General features: G+C 33.5%; 1 protein-coding gene across 2 annotated transcripts; it reads right to left on the minus strand.

Moving 5' to 3' along the window:
* Positions 1 to 425: 425 nt before the first annotated feature.
* LOC142220230 (putative divalent cation/proton antiporter TMEM165) lies at positions 426 to 17,850 on the minus strand. Of its 2 annotated transcripts, XM_075289246.1 has the most exons (6): positions 17,778 to 17,850; positions 12,087 to 12,428; positions 9,465 to 9,902; positions 5,045 to 5,671; positions 1,274 to 1,456; positions 426 to 1,207 (listed from the first exon to the last, which is right to left on the minus strand). In XM_075289246.1, the coding sequence occupies exons 2-6, from the start codon at positions 12,264 to 12,266 to the stop codon at positions 1,028 to 1,030; spliced, it is 1,608 nt and encodes a 535-aa protein (XP_075145361.1). In that variant the 5' UTR covers positions 12,267 to 12,428; positions 17,778 to 17,850; the 3' UTR covers positions 426 to 1,027. The 2 variants fall into 2 exon arrangements, with proteins under 2 accessions (XP_075145361.1, XP_075145362.1); XM_075289247.1 differs by lacking the exon at positions 5,045 to 5,671 and having other exon boundaries at positions 479 to 1,207.
* Positions 17,851 to 18,367: the final 517 nt, after the last annotated feature.

Here is an 18,367-nt window from a genome sequence, read left to right on the forward strand (position 1 = left end):
AGCTGTTATGTTCTTCTTTTCGAAATATTTCATCGCCTTCTTTTCGAAATACAATAATTTTGCCTATCCTATTCAGCTCTTGAAAATTTATAACTCCTCATTACACTGAACCAAAAACACTTATAAATTGAGACTTGAGATAATTAGCAATATGATGTCATGTTGACTTGATCAGCTTCTAATATCTTGTTTCTGTTCTTCTAATATCTTGTATCTCCATAGAGCCTGTTAGGTGGTCATGATTTCTAGTTCTATCAGAGGTGAAACACAATAATGTATATATTTGTATTACCTTTAGCGGCAAACATATATTATTTTACCTTTTGTGTCATCAATTGTCGTTACCTCATTTACCATTTCATTACTTGATATTGATTTATCCAAATATTAAAGCTGAAAATAAGAAAGCACAAAAAAGAAGCAAATTAACCTTGAGGTTTTTCTGTTAATTTGTTTTTCAATTTTACCACATAAAAAGATTTTTCATATCCATTGATTATTTCCCTTCTGATATTCTTCTCTTCTATCCAGATAAATTGTAATAATTCCATAATTCTCAATATATACACAGAATTTTTCGATTCTTTTTTTATAAATAACTCCATTTAGTGTTTCATTCTTACACGCTAAATTCTTGTTCAATACATTTGAAGCACTTTCTTAACTAGCGTTTTAAAATATTTCATTTTTCTATAAAAATAAAACAAACAAAAATCTCTTAACAAAAAAATAATTACTGTAAATTGATTTTCTAAGCAGGTAATAACTTCTATGGATGATTAGCATTCGTCATTACAAAATACATATATACAGGAAAATATTTGGTTTCAATTATGATCAATAATGTAATAAAAGATAATTAATTCAATTGAAATTAATTATTTTTTATCGTATTAAATAAAAAATTGAAAATTGAGACCTTATGTTTTTCTGTTCATATTTGAATGGTGGTTTGTGGTGTTTTTTTTTTGTTATTTGTGATGAGGAGCTGGAATTTTTGCTCCTAAGGATGCCATGTAGTTGAAAATTATATATCATCCGGTCGTACAATAAGAGCATATAGGGCGAACCCAAGGAACACAATCCCACCCACAATCGTAACGGTGCGCACGGATATTTTGGCTGCAACCATGCGTCCACCTATCACAGCCAGACCGGTACAAATGGAGTGACCGATTATACCACCAGTAATGACACCATATACATCCTTTAAATGAAAAACAAAACACAAAAATTAATTAATCATATACCATCTCTTAGCATATTCACATACCTTGCTTGTTGCCAAAATAATTGTGGTTAATTGAGAACGATCTCCCCATTCGGCCAGAAAAGTCATTGTAAAAGCTTGCATTAAAACACGTGTTGTTAAATATGCAGCTCCTTTTTTGGTATTCTTACGTACTACTCCACTTTCAGGATCCTGTATTAATGTGGCAGAAACATCACGTTCCAGCTAAAAAACAAACAACAAAAAATGAAATGTATACACAAATAAGGATTTATTAATTCTTTAGATTTTAATATGATTTACTACTGAAAAAATAAAAAAAGGAAAATTTAAAACAAAAATAGGAAAAACATAAAATCTGTTGTAGAAAATTTATATAAAAACGAAACAAAATGAAAATAAATAAGTATATGTGATCGGATGGTGATTGTTTGGATGTATGTTTTTGAAATCAGAGCTGTAAAATAAATTTTCAGTGGTAAGCAAAACAATTGGAAGATTTCATATTTTTTTTATGCCAAAACGATTTGGAATTACCAAAAATATCAAAATGATTGAATTAATGTACCGTTTTACATAGATGTAAAGAGTCATTCCAAAATCAATCGAATATTTAAATTTGTTCTAAGGATTTGATATAAAAATTAATATGTATTAAATTAAATTTAATTTTTCAATCAAACCAAACCTACTAATTGCACAAGTTCCTTAGTCATGGTAGAGTGTTTTAATGCTTTCAAGAACCCTTTTTGTTTTGTTATTGTTGGTTTATTCTTCAATCATTATTGTTGTTTTTAGTTTCAGCTTAAAAACATGCATTGACTATACTACAAGTGTAGCTTAACCAACAGTACGCTTGTCAAATTTATTTGGGCAAAGCCCTATAGACTTCAAGATGGTTGGATGGACAGCTGTTTTGGAATTACCATATTCCACATCAGCATCCTCAAAACTATCATCCAATTATCAGAATAAATTCGGGTAATTCACTCCACCCAAAGTGAACTACACTTGAACCTCCCGAAAAAAGGACTTTTTGATAGTCGTTCCTAAATAAAGTTGCAAGCATTTTTCTTTTTTTCCCCAAAGTCAAATCATCGATTTGAGTGCATTTGGCTGGGTTTGTTTTGAGTGTGCTCTACTTGCAGCAAAACTATCAACCAATTATCAGAATAAATTCGGGTAATTCATTCAACCCAAAGTGAACTACACTTGAACCTCCCGAAAAAAGAATTGTTTGATAGTCGGCAGTGCCAAAGTTGCAAGCATTTTTCTTTTCCTTTGCCAAAGTCAAATAATCGATTTGAGTGCATTTGGCTGGGTTTGTTTTGAGCGTTTCGTTTTGTTTTGTTACTGTTGGTTTATTCTTCAATCATTATTGTTCTGAAAACTTTTTCAATTAAAAAATTAGTTGATACAATAAATATTTTAATCAAGCGAGAAACATCAAGTCAATAAGGCCAATGAATGAAAATATTTAAATTTTTAAATAAAAAATTAATTGATACAATTAATTTTTTAATCAAAGACTAAGTCAATTGAAAAATTGTAATTTTTACTAAAAAAAATTAATTAATCAATTTTAATTTTAAACCAAAACTACAAAGTCAGTTAAGAAAGTAATTGAAATAGTTACATTGTATATTTAAAAACTTAATAGAGCTTTGCAATCAACATCAATTAAATTTTTAATTGATTCAGTTAAAAAATTAATCGAAATTTGTAATTAAATCTATTAATATTTTATGTCCACCTAAAACTGCGATTTTCGTGATTGATGACATTTCAATTAAAAAATTCATTGAATCAATTAATTTGGTGATTGAATCAGACAATTTTATTCTGTGTACATGTTTCCGTCCGAGCGAATGGACTTTTTCATAGTCTTTAGTACAGATCTGGCAAGGGGAGATGCCTCAATTTGGGCCCTATATGCAAACTTCTAATGAAGAAAGCAAATAGGCAAGGGGAGATGCCTCAATTTGGGCCCTCTATACTAACATCTAATGAAGAAAGCATAAATAATAGCAAATTTTTTAACAGAAGTGTGATACCATTGTTTTTTTTTTCAAATTAGATCTAAACTAACTTGACTGAGACGGACATTTCAGATGAGTAACTTCTACTCATTTTTTGTTAACAGAACCACTACATACAAAATCACTCCTTAAGACTGACATTTCAGAGAGGTAACCTGGTCTGACTAATATAGAAAATTTTCTTTGCATATCTTTAGGCGTAAAAGTGTTGGCTTCAAAATTATATGATATGAGGAGGTATGCTCAAAAATATAATATTGGACGCGTAAATGGTTTGAAACAGTTCATTGCATATACAAATGTCTCTATTCCTCGGATTATCCTTCGGTTTAGTACTAATGGGAGATTGGGAAAAATAAATATTTTTTAATTCTACAAATCTTAAATTTTCGAAATTTGTAAAATATCCATAAATGTATGCCGGCATTAAATTATCGACAAATAGCACTTTAATTTTATTGTGATATTTTTGGTATAAACGTTTTTTTACCATGCCTCATACGAAACCCCATTTGAAAGAAAGAAAAGCACTCACTCGAATTCGAATCGATTTGAGATTATATATTTTCGTATCGTTTTTATGAGTATAGTACTTTAATTTTCAAAAATGTGTGTTTTTAAATTTTTGATCGAAGAATATGTATTAGACTCACTCCGCAGCAAATTATGAAATAAAAGAAACAAAATCAATGTTCTTTACTTTGAAATACGAATGAAAGGTTTCGTATGAGATAGGGGAGAACAGGGCATAAAATTTAATTTGACTGAAAAAATATATTGTTTCATTAGGAAGAGGATATGATGGGAAGTTTGTATGAATATATACAAGAAATTATTAAAATCTATGTGTATGCTGGAAGGACATATAAAAAACAAAAACGAAACCACGGAAACCTATTTCAGATTTAAGGCACACCACGGATTCGCATCTTTATGCTATCTAGAAGATACTCGCTTCTACTAGGTATCCAAAATATTTGAAAGTTGCCGTTGAGCAAAAAATTATAAATCGTCTATGTAATTTATTGTAAAAAAATGGCTATTAATATGGAGACAATCTGTTATTGGTTTAAAAATATCAGTTATAACCGTAGTATCAAAATTAAATTTAAAAGTAAAGTTGGCTTTTAAGTTGAAGTCTAAGCTAAACATTACAATTTTGAAAATTTTGAAAAAAAAGGACGAAAATATTCCAGATGTACCGACTGATAAATCTTGGGGCTCTATTAATTTTTAATCGTCTTTTCAATTCTCTAAAAATCTGTATTTAAATTTTACTAAGTTAAATATTTTCTTTGTGAAATTGAACTACGATCAACCCCAAGACCCATTTTAATTTCACACAGTCAAATTTAAAACCATTTCCTCATGCTAATAGTTAAAGTTTTCCCGCTTATATTGTATTAACCACATAAAACAAACGTACATAGAACAACCCAATGAATTAAACCTCAACCACCAAATCATTCAACAGAACTTTGAATGTAATGAAAGACATAATCCCTTAGATTAGTGATCAACATAGTATGAATGACTTAATGACTTAATTTAAAAATCAAATGATTATCGGATTTATAATTGAATGAAGGTAGTGAATGGAAAAACAAATACGAATATGTAAACAATTGTTGATGGGCCAGATGGTGGACAGAGATGATGGATGATTGAATGTGGGTGGATGGACGTATTTACAAAATGCAAAAAAAAAGAAAACATAGGAAAATAACTGAAAAGAGCATATTATAAATGACGCCTTAAGATCTAAGACGCTAACCCGTTTTTTGCTTCCGCCAAATTGTTTCAAATCGCCATTGGACTGACCAGCAGTGCCATTTAAACTATCGATACTGTTATTGTTGATGGTGGTATTGGTATTATTAAGCATTTTGCCGCCATTCAATTTGTTCGAGGATGGAGTGTTGTTGATATTGGATGTCGAGTGGACCAGCACATCGCCGCCTTGACCTTTGGAAGGTGTACCACCATTGCTCCCCGTTGCATTAAATCTAAGCTTATTAGTACTAGAAGTATCATCACAATTAGTTTGATTTGTTTGATTGGATAAGGCGGACGCCGATAATGCGGGGCTGCTGTGGAAAGTGGCCATTTTGATGTGCTCATCGGTTCCTTTGAGGAAAGCATCACCCTCTCCACTCTCAACACCAACGTCGTCATTATCAACGTCTTTGTTCAGTTCACAGCCATTGATGCTACTAATGCTATTGGTATGATTCGATGATAGTTGTTTGCGTTGTCGATGTTTCACCTCATGATTTTTGGCAGTGGACAATGCAGCAGTGGTTGTAGAGGCGCCAGCGCCACGTTCTGAATCTTCATCCTCTTTATCGGAATTGCTATTCTTGCGTTTAGCATCATCACTGCCACGTTTAGAGCGGAACAGCTATACATTAATGGATATGGTGATTTCGTTTGGAGAGTTAGGAGGTTTTGATAGCCAATTTGTACACACATAAACACACGAATAATTTTGGTTGACAGTAAAATTTTGAAGAGGCAAGAGTTGCATTCGACAGAGGTTGTAGAAGAGATGATTGTGATGTTTGCGGGGGTGGCAGGAGGTGGTTGGTAGCAATAGCAATACATTTGATTGGTGATGTGGTTTGTAGTGGGGAGTAGGGAATATGCAGGATATTTACGAATCGTTTTGTTGATTTATTCCAAACAACCGACGACCGACCACACATATTTTCAATTTTGGTTTTTTTTCGGTTTTGAAGAATAGTTCAAAAAAGTATATATGAAAAAAGAAAACAATAAATAAACAATCGCATTAAAACGATTTACTCTCATGGAGGATATTAACCAAAAGGTGGTCACATTAGTATGCGTATTTTAAAAGTGATGATTGGATTGTACTCTGTTTTTTTTTTCTTATATCGCCGGTGAGATCTCATTACTCAAACACAAGAAAAAAATTAATATGCAATTATTGTTGTTGTTGTTGTTGTATAGGCGGGCATTGGATAGGTGATTGGATTGATAGAGAGAGATAGAGAGAGGTGCTGCAGGAAGCTGGAGTAAGGATAGTGGCATATAAACAGGAAAGCATGGCTGTGGCACAAAGGCTGAGGGCAAAGGATATTGAAAATGTAACCCCTAGTGTACAAGGAAGGTTTTTGTTAAGTGGATTTAGTGTGAGAATGGGGTCTAAAACTAAAATTCAGGAAAATAAAATTTAAAAAACAAGATACAAGATTTCAGTCCAAGATTACATACGATGGCAAGGCTAATTTTTATTAAAACCCCAACCATAATATTTAAGAGTTGGTGAATTGACAAATAGATAACGTTTTTTCGTCTTAACTATTCCATTCATCTAGTTTTCGATTTTCACATCCTCATCAAATATTAAAATCACGCTTCGAAAACTCAACAAAAAAATAAGAACTATTATAGGGTCGAATTTTGTATACCCACCACACCAAGGACTGATGGCATTTTCTTCAGTGGAAGTTCGTTCATACGGAGCCTAAGTTAGACATAAAACTGTATAGGGTCAACAATATTTAACTATGGACCGATATGGAAAACAACACAAAAAAGGTTGCAAGTCACGTGTCGAGGTGTACTGACTTAAATGAGTCTTCAGAACGACGAAAAAGCAAAATTTGGTGATCGATTTTTATTGGGGATATGGCCCGATATGGATAAATTTATATGCGAATGCCAATTATTGATAAAAAATATTTAATTATGGAAAAATATTTAATTATGGATAGAGTCATTTTTTATGATTTTTAGTTTCAACCGCATGCAATGATCCAAATCGAGACAAATCGACTTTTGATGTTGGTTAATTTTTTAAAAAGTGGGGGTTAGGTTTCTTTCTATAATTTTAAGAGAATTTTTTATAAACAATTTAGATCAGAATGAGCGACAATCTCAGCACGAAGTCCCATGAGACATATTTGGGTGACGATACGATCTCGAAAGAATCATCCACTTCTTCGAAGGCATCTCTGAAGAATGCGGGGCTATGCATCCGTAGATTTTCGAAGAAAGGTAACCCTCCTTCTGCCTTACAAACGCAAGTAACTTAGTCGAAGAGCATCAGACACGCAAGGAGGACTCAGGAGTACCAGCAATGACCAGTGTAACTGGATGCGAGATATAGAGGTAGGCGTTGAAGATCGGTCTGACGGCATATCTTCCACTGATTCCTTCTTCTTTCTAAGGGTAAAGGGACCTTAAGATTGAAGCGCAAGTTAGCGGGGAAGGCGAATTTGTCTGAGGATAATAAAAGGCGACTACTCAAGAATGATTCCTATACTGATTCCCATACTGATTCCTTCTTCTTTCTAAGGGTAAAGGGACCTTAAGATTGAAGCGCAAGTTAGCGGGGAAGGCGAATTTGTCTGAGGATAATAAAAGGCGACTACTCAAGAATGAGACGATAAAGAAGTGGGAGATCACAAAGAATTACTAGAAGGTAATATGAGCTAAAATTATTGGGATAAGTTGCAATTGGAATTTCGCCTTACTAGCGCAATTGCGCCGATTTAGCCATAGCTTATGACGGATTAAAAAAAATCATCTTCCCTCACCATTAGTTTAGGGCAAAGATGGGCAGTACTGAGATATTGTATGCGTCCAGTCCATTAGATGCCTAGAAAGGAATGCCGAGCCTAGCTCAAAATCCCGCCCAGGAATCTAATGGTTGTAAAATTCTGGTAGATGATGTGTCACCAAACTCTGAATCCGAGGAATATAGACGCCACAAGAAAAACAGAACGAGAGACGCGATTTCTACGGAAGTCACCATGGTGAAAAGAAAAAACACAGAAAGATCAAGGGAGAATTTATACAACGAGAGATGTATAAAAGTGGCTATAGAGGACGACTCAAGTAGAGACAGGAGAAGTTGCTATTAGAGGTATCGGAATGAGTACGGCCACTTTTTTTTGGCAATATACAGTCAAAGCAGGGACATAAAATCCTACATTGCAAAATAGCGGAAATCCTGGCTTGGCTGAAGGAAACCTTAGAGGGGCTTCAACTGTGGGCAGGAGTCTTGCAGTGTAGGACTTTATGTCCTTGTTTTGACTGTATATTGCCGATACCTCAAATAGTCAGCGGAAAACCTTGCATGGCTGAAGGAAACCTTAGAGGGGCTACAATTGTGGGAAGGAGCCAAACTAAAGGTCATCGAAGAGGAACTGCAAAGAAAAGACAACCTACAGCGAGGGTCTTCATAACGGGACCTATTTTACCAGGATCGCCTACTTGTAAAGACAAGAATAAGGAAAATAACCCAACAAACGACTGGATGATAGACGAACAGACCTAGTTAGATCGAAAGAATTGGGGTTCCTTTATACATCATATACTTCGGTGAGATACCAAATGCAAATAATCCAAATAACAAAAACTTTGTAAATTTACCTTGTACACTTATGAGATCAAATTAAACTTTTTTAAGTTGTCATAATGTTTTCCTATTTTCCCTTGATTTTGTTTTTATATATAAAATATTAGTATTATTAATTATTATTATTGTGACGCCACTGCCATAAAAATTAACAGTTAATGCACACGCATTATTGTTATCATATCAAACAGTTCGTGCATACTGTAAAAAATTTTATGGATTACAAATGGTAGTTAATTTTGAAACGGGATAAGTTAGGAAGTTACAAGAAAATGGATAATATAGGATTTACATATAGAAAGGAACAAGAGTTAGCAGAGTGTCATTCGTTTGCTATAAAGAAATGTCCCGGTTAAATGTTGTTAGTAATTATCATCATCATCATCTTGGTAATTGTAAAATAATCAAATTTACAGCAGTGATTTTGTTATGTTAGTCTCTTTTTTAAGGCTAAAGCAAAAAAAAAATTATATGAAATTAAAAAATTATACAATTATTATTCGAGCTTATGAAATTAAAAAAATAAAACAAACCAAGGAAAAATAAACTAAAGTTAAACAAAAAAAAATAATATTTACAATTACAACAAAAAATAATACATTTTTGCATTTAAAACTAAAGTACTACTGTAGGAAATGAGTGTTCATAAGGCAGAGTAAAGAGGCGAGATAGATTTTTTTTCACTACATGCACAAAACAAAATATATGTTTGCCGTCTACTGTGACCGACGGACTGACTGACTGTGTGACTCATTGACTATTTCAACTTTTGTTGCAAAAATTGGAGTGCCACAAAAAAACTTACCTCATCTTCACGTTTGCGCAAATCTGCTTGCACCTCCTCCATTTCCTCTTGGGCATCGGAGTCTTTCATGAAGTAACCCTCGTAGATCATTTTCAGACCGAATATCGCAAACAATGCTGTTGAAATGTAATATGTGTAAACCTTAGGAATAATTGTAGCAGCCATTCCAAACACCACCGAAAGGACTGTCATAAGAGCCAATGCAGTTATGGCACCGGTAAAGACAATTAAACGTGGATGGCGCATGGCCATTATGGCTGCTATAAAGAAAGTCTTATCACCTAACTCTGTAAATAGAATTACAGAGATTGACGCTGTGAAAGCGTCAAGAAAACCCGCCTTAATTTTAGGTTCTTTGGTTGTATCGATTGCAGGCAGATCATTTCCAACATCGAATTTTTCATCTTTAACATAGATCGCTTCATCATTGGAGATTTTCTGAAATTAATAAAAGTAAAATTTATTTAAAAAATTAATAGGTATAAAAAACTACGAATAATGGTTTAAAAATTGAAAACCAAAAAAAAAAAACAATGTCCATGTTCAAAACAACTTACTGAAACTTTATCGAAAGAATTTGTATGGTGAACTAGGTTTAACTTTGTTTGCTTATATGGAGGTAACATAGGCTAGACGCTGATTGTAGGCAAAATCAAAAAATCGACTTTTTCATACTTGGCTAAATCTTTACTTTCGAATATAAAACCTACGAGTGAGGACTCGAATTCAATCCATAGTGACTATGAAGTGACGAGTTGTAAAGCGAGTGGCACCGGCCGAACGTCCGAAAGCAGCACCCGATTTATCTTAACGCGATTCGTTCGCATCATCCGTTGTATACATAGCGCGATCCGTTCGTATCCTACCATTATAGGAAACTACCACTCGCCACCACATCCTCCGATCCCCACTGCCCTACAGGCTATACTAGCACACATCTAACACGGTTCGTCCGCTTGCCCGGCTCGTTCGTTACGCAGTTCGGCAACTTACACGGTTCGTCTGGTTACGTGATTCGTTCGCTTACGCAGTTCGACACCATCGTCATCTCCGTCCACGAGCACCAGTTGGCCCGACGCCATCGCCATTCTCGTTCACGAGCACCAGTCGGCCCGACACCACCACTACCCCCTTATACGAGCACAGTCGGCCCGGCTGCATCAGCATCGCACCGGATCATCGTTCGCTTACGAGATTCGTTCTCTTACGCAGTTCGACACCATCGCCATCCCCGTTCCACGAGCACCATTCGGCCCGACACCATCTCCGTCCACGAGCACCAGCCGCCCGACACCATCGCCATCCCCGTTCACGAGCACCAGTAGGCCCGACACCATCTCTACCCCCGTTCACGAACACCAGTCGGCCCGACACCACCGCTATTACCGTACACGAGCACAGTCGGCCCGAGACCATCAGCATTGCACAGTTTTATCATAGTCACCAGTTAGCATCGCACGTTTTCATCATCGCCACCAGACCAGCACAGCCCATAGCTCACCACCATTAAAAGTCCACCAGTCGTCGCTGCCTTTTCAGCTCACCCGTCCACTCATTGCTCTCATCCACATTTGTATTGAACACTTAATAAAAATTGTAAAGAAAAACTCCGCAATGGAATAAAATAGTGTGTTATTATTTAAGGTTCATGGACCTTCAGAATGTAATCAATGGATGGCCACTGGCCTACTTCAGCCTACGAAGAAAAATACGTTACAGCCTTGAACTAGTTCAAACCCCAATAGGGAAAAAATGGGGACTAAGATCAAAAACTGTGCATTGGCTGTTCACGGCAGTGTTTAAACGTATAAGGCTATATGATCTGGTAGTCGATACTTCAGCAGCCGACAAGCGAATGGCATGCTTGCAACAACGGCTGTACGGTGCGCGAGCGATCGCTGTGGTCGAAAAAGGCTCGGTCACAGTTCGAACTTCAAAATAATGCCTGATGTGCCAAACGTAGTGAATTACCGAAACCGCTTTTCGACTAAATCTAATTCCCAACAGTGAGGCGTGGTGCACAAAGGGGTGTTTTTCTGAGTATATTCAAGAGTAGCTATAGTGGCAGCCCGATATATCAGGCTCACTTAGACTTTTTTATTAAACCCATTGCGATACCACAGAGATGATGAGTATATTCTAGAGACCCGCAACTTAAAATAGCAAAATCTAATCACTGTAGTGTTTTTCAGGCTAAAATATTAGCAATAAAAGAGGTTGCAAATTGGCTGAGAAACAATGTTCCAACAAATGCTTGTATAAGCATATACTCAGACATTCAACAACATTTAATTTGGTTAATTAATTTGCCATAGATACCGTTTTATTAAAGTAATTCAGAAGTTCGATGGAAGTTGTTAGGAAGGAAATAAATTAGTAATCGTTTAAGTCCAAAACAATTCGAGTTAATATGCAAACACCCACTATTTAAAACTTTTCTCTTAAAGTCTTAACACAAATAATGCCAGTATACCGAATTACTCAATTCACATTGTATATCACTGTCTCAATAAACCTGTTTGCATTTTCTTTATCTTTTTACAGCGCACCACTAAAAATTATATTAATATAATAAACGATAATATTATTATCTTTTTTGCTTTTGTTTTGTTATATACGTACTGATGGTATACCCATTTCCATGGCCGTGTCATCATTGTTTTTTGCATCGATCTCTGCCATACATATTGTGGAGAACGTCAGGACAGCCATTAGGGCCAAAAGCATGTGTAATTTGGCCGATCTCTTTAGGTAGACATTGTGTCTGGTGGTTTGCCAAAAATATGACTGATTCTGCGACATATTTAGGAGGAGGTATATTAATATATTTCCGTGGTATTTTTAATATCACAGTAAAAATATAACTGGTTATCTATTTGTTATTGTTTTCTTTTGTTTTTTTTTTTGCTAAGGGGGAAGCCTTTGAATTCTACGCTATTACACACGATTGTTTCACTTTGAGTGCTGAAAGTAGAAAAGAAAATAAATCTGATGAGTATATGAGTTTTATTCAAATTGTTGGTTCTATTTGCTTGTAGACAAGGGACAAGTTTTGAAATGGCACATTATCATAATACTTCAGATGTTGATTTTGAGTAGCTTGATAAGATACATCTACCTATATAAACCCCCACCCACAACAATACCCCAGCGCCATTATATTGTAATGATTTTAAAATTTTTCTTCCCGCGAACGATAAGTAAATGAACGTAGCAAAGTGTAGTAGTATATGGAGGGGGGAAATGACGTTAGAGGCCAATGGATTTGCTTGGTGAAATATTAACAATAATCAGCGAGTTTGAGCCATATATGAATGTACTTTTTCTTGTCATTGGCCGATAAATAAAACCTATTGATATGAATTTTATAGATTTTGTTTTATTGACTAGCAAAATATAATCGTTTTACTATATAGCCGAAGTGTTATTCTTGATATGACAACGTGGGCATACAGGGTAAATAACATGACGTTTTACCGTTGAAACTAACATACATACATTTTTTCCAAAATTTTTATTTAAATTTAAAAATCTTCACAAATGTCCTTATTTATTTTCGTATCCTGTTTTGAAGCTGTACGAGGTTCTGAAAGAAAGCTGATTGTCATTTTGCCAGACTAACCTAAATCGAAAAACCCATCTGACGAAATAGGCAGTCACTGTGTGGATGAAATGAACTAGTCTTGTATCAGTCCTGGGATTGATCCATTTTCCCTACGGAAATATTTCAAGTCTCCAAGGGAGGTTTCAATATGTTTCCGGTTAATAAAAATAAGTCGCATTAACTTAATGGTCGATACTACTCATACCAAAAAAAAATCTACCAAAATTTAACCAAAAAAAAAACTTTTTTTTTCAAAAGTGTTTTCCTATTAAAAATTTTGTCATTTTTTTTCTATCAAAAATTTTATTTCCATAGCAAATTTTGTCAAAATTTTATTTCTATAGAACATTTTGTAAAAATTTTATTTCTATAAAAAATTTTGTCAAAATTTTATTTCTATAGAAAATTTTGTCAAAATTTTATTTCTATAGAAAATTTTGTCAAAATTTTATTTATATAGAAAATTTTGTCAAAATTTTATTTCTATAGAAAATTTTGTCAAAATTTTATTTCTATAGAAAATTTTGTCAAAATTTTATTTCTATAGAAAATTTTGTCAACATTTTATTTCTATAGAAAACTTTGTCAAAATTTTATTTCTATAGAAAATTTTGTCAAAATTTTATTTCTGTAGAAAATTTTGTCAAAATTTTATTTCTATAGAAAATTTTGTAAAAATTTTATTTCTATAGAAAATTTTGTCAAAATTTTATTTCTATAGAAAATTTTGTCAAAATTTATTTCTATCGAAAATGTTGTCAAAATTTTATTTATATAGAAAATTTTGTCAAAATTTTATTTATATAGAAAATTTTGTCAAAATTTATTTCTATAGAAAAGGTTGTCAAAATTTTATTTCTATAGAAAATTTTGTCAAAATTTTATTTATATAGAAAATTTTGCCAAAATTTTATTTATATAGAAAATTTTGCCAAAATTTTATTTATATAGAAAATTTTGTCAAAATTTTATTTATATAGAAAATTTTGTCAAAATTTTATTTATATAGAAAATTTTGTCAAAATTTTATTTATATAGAAAAGTTTGTCAAAATTTTATTTCTATAGAAAATTTTGTCAGAATTTTATTTCTATAGAAAATTTTGTCAAAATTTTATTTCAATAGAAAATTTGTCAAAATTTTATTTCTATAAAAAATTTTGGCAAAATTTTATTTCTATAGGAAATTTTGTCAAAATTTTATTTCTATAGAAAATTTTGTCAAAATTTTATTTCTATAGAAAATTTTGTCAAAATTTTATTTCTATAGAAAATTTTGTTAAAATTTTATTTCTATAGAAAATTTTGTCAAAATTTTATTTCTATAGAAAATTTTGTCAAAATTTTATTTCTATAGAAAATTTTGTCAAAAAATCAAAAATCTGGTTAAACAGTTTAAAATTCAGAATAAGCGATTTTCGATCACACACAATCGTTACAATCGATAAAAAATTTTGAATGACCAAAAATCTATGAAAAATCCTGTTTCCACTGCACATTAGGACTGAATAGCCTAAATGACCCTAAAGTTACGGCACTCACTAAAGTTGAACAAATAATCTTAGGTATTTCGCAAATTAAAAAAAAAAAAAACTGACTATGTTATATGGTTACCATTTCTCTTAGCCAAATTGGATGGTGTGATAGAAAACTATTTTATTTGATTACTTCCCAGTCGGTGTATTTCTATGTCCCACCTTAACAAGTTAACCCATGGATCAATCAGTGTACTTTATTCATTCTATTTTTGGAAAAAAGCTTATCGGATTTGATTTCAAATGGACGTGACTACTTGAAGACGCCATTGACAAGACTTCTATTATGTATTGAGTGATTTAAGAGCCAAAACACATGCTTCAAGATAACAAAAATCATGGATATTTTCTTTTACTTTTATTTATGTGTATAGAAGTGATTTCATAACATTTCGTCTTGAATATATTTTAAATGTGTTCTACTCATTCAGAGATTTGTTTTTGTCTTTTTGCGGACAGTCCCCCACATTCCATATAAATAACGTTTTATCAATCACTTGTTTCCATTTCCTCTACCATTTATTGTGGCTTTAAAAATCGCAAATTGATTCTATTATATCTATATGATTTCGATTCTGCCCCCTCCACTTAATTTGAAGGGTGGGGAGTTGCATTAGGGGCTGAAACAAAAGCGAAAGTAAATTATTTTATTGATTCGACTAATAATAATAATGTTTTGCCGGTTTATTTGTATTGCTTCGTTGTTTGGCAATTGTTTTTTATTTTTAGTTTAGTATGGCATACGTGAGAAAAGTTCTGTGATAGCTATTTATTTGGTTTAAAGCAAAAGCAAGATATTTACTGATGTTAGAGTTCACAAAATGGACTGGCGAAACGATTCAAGATACTGGAGATAAATTTAGATGACATAAGGTTGATTCGAGTTCATGTGGTTTGAGTTACAACGCCCGAGGCACATATATAATTGTAGAAAAATAGACTCCAGCCCTGGAATTTTTTGATTTTAATTTGGGACGGTAGCATTATGATCAATATCAAGCCTTCTAATTTTAAAATCGCAAATCGATCAATAGGGCTACCAAAGTTTGAAAATCGATTAATCAATTTCTGATGTTCAACAAAATCGAATAATCTAAATTTGATGGTCACCAAACCGACTAATCGACTTTTAAGAAATAAGTCGACTTTTTGGAAGTGGATTTTCATGGAAATCTTTTAGTGAATACGCACAGGGATGATCTTGGTTTCCACATAAAGATTATCCAGAGGTGTACTGTGGAGACATCCTGCCGCAGTTCTAAGGCTATCGTTCTGACAGGTATGTTTGTTATTCCCCCACGTGTCACTTGGCTGATGTGTCCACACTGGCGCTGCATAGTTTGTCACTGACTGGCAAATTGCCTTAAATGTAGTCAACAAGGTTTCTTTGTTCGCACCTCAAGTGCTGCCAGCAAGCGACATGAGGACTTTGAATCTGTAGTTTGTAGTCGAAAATTTCTCGGCGTCGACTCTGACATGCAACTGGCCGCGTACTTCTACTCTCCGTAGTTGGTGTAGATAAATAGTCCACACAGGACTAGGCCAATCCTTCAAAGTAACCCTGAATTTTCGATTTCTTGGGCTCGGATATCTGTTGCAAAGTTAGGTTTCACATGGAAAGTAAACATGTTTCGCAACTATAGGCTAACTTCGGTATCCAGGAAGACATTTCGTCAGACCTCTTTATAAGTTTCAAATGTGAAGCAAACGTAAAAACATTTGCTTCAACATTTACATTTATTTTACGAACATAGATATCAATCAATAAAGCCACATTGTGCCGTCCGAAAAAGCATGATACGTATGATCCTCACCACTTCAAGAAAACTTCTTATAAGCTTTCCATTAAATGTATTCAAGATTCAGCACTATAGCTATAGCCTTATTTAACAGAAACAATTGTTTTTTTTACACAACTGCGATTAGAGTCAAGTACTAATGCCATTAACGGAACAAGTCAGGGTTAAATTGAATTAATTGCCAACAAATGAACCGAGAACCCCAATATGAAATACAAAAAAACATGCAAAGTGAATTAAATATGTACCTTACTTAAAACTTATCATGGGATTATATAATTCAAATAGTACCCACGTAGACCAGACGATAAGAATTTTGGGGAAAATTCTTCCAGGTCAACAAAACAGGTATTAAAAAAAGATAACAGATGTGTTTGAATGTCGATTTCGTTATTGTCTCCATTAGTCATCATAACGTTCAATAGCCTGTACATTACCGAGGAGACATTGCTCTCTGTTTTATTCATCGTCGGGAGTTTGAGCGGGGCGGGCAAAATTGTTTACACGCGATTCTCGTTGCGAATAACTTTTAGGGGTAAAGAACTTGTGTAATGTTCTTGAATGCGACAGCAAATTAGGAACTGCTGCGTAAACAAGCAATTCTTTCCCACTTTCACTTGTCCCTCGCAATTTCGTTTTATGGAAAACAAAATTATGTACATAAATGTATATGTGTATTTTGTACCTAAATGTATTTGTGTCTATTGAATTCTATGACCATTTGGATCCATTCAAAACACAACAACAGTAACAGCAATGAAAGTTGCCCAAACATACAGTTCTATTAATAAACAATACCACCACTTATATATACACAATGAATACTCGCAAATTATTTAATATCAATATGTATGTCCATAGATCTGTTCATGGTCAAGCTTAATTGTTAATGTTCGGTAGTTGTTTTTTGCTATTCTTTTCCATGAGTGACTTATCTTATTTTCTACTACAACAGAGGGATGCAATTTCAATGCTCCCCAATTTTGTTGTTGTTGGAGCCCCTACATTTACATTTGTCATATTAGGATGTTCCAGCATCTTACTAATTTACATTCTTCAATTTGGGGAGATGGTCACTTTCCAATATACCGCTCGCCATAAATCTTATGATTTTGTTTGTTAGTTGACGTGGTGCTGACGTCAAAGAATATTTTCGTTAGCATTTTTTTCCCGGCCATCAAAATTGGCCAAAAACTGAGTTCCCGAGTTCTTTGTCGCAACATAAACACATGTGTCACTAGACCTTTTTATCTACATTTGCCCATAGGCTACGAACATTTTTTAACCAGATTTTAATTTATGTTAATTGGTCTTGTTTTCTATTCCTCCTTCTTATTCTGTAATTCACTTTTTTCTCTATTTTTATTTGCACTTACACAAAACGGCCTCCTTCCTTATTATGAACCTCTTTGTTTTTGCCCATTTGACAGTTTACGTCGCCATCGCCATGCTGAAATTATATTGGTAACGCTAAACAAGTGTGGTTGGCAATGCCGTCAACAACATTGTGCATAAACATAACCACAGCGATAGGCGGGAAATGGAATAGTGTTGCCTCTGCTTACAAAAACTACCCAATAGACAGAAACGTTTGAAAAATGCTAAATTTCAACAATATTTCAAACATTTTTCCAAGAGATTAGGGAAATATTCAAGTTGTTGAGAAAATCGAGTTCTCAACAAAAAACAAACGTTACCCTCAACAGTAAAATTCATCACATTATCCATAATTTCTCAAGTGTTATCCTCAAATTGAAATGCATTGCTACTCAATAATTTCTCAAACAATTTTCGATGCGAGCCAAATTAAAAATTAACATTGTTGCAAACAATTTTCAACCAAAATTTGTATAATTGGTATCCTCACTTCTAATTGAAAGTCAAAGACAAAATTCTATGATATTTGTGTAATTTATTCATGTTTGTTGAAATAAAATATATAATAATACAATGCACTACATAATAC

Source organism: Haematobia irritans, chromosome 1 (genome assembly GCF_050003625.1).
Source record: "Haematobia irritans isolate KBUSLIRL chromosome 1, ASM5000362v1, whole genome shotgun sequence".
NCBI classification, from domain to species: domain Eukaryota; kingdom Metazoa; phylum Arthropoda; class Insecta; order Diptera; family Muscidae; genus Haematobia; species Haematobia irritans.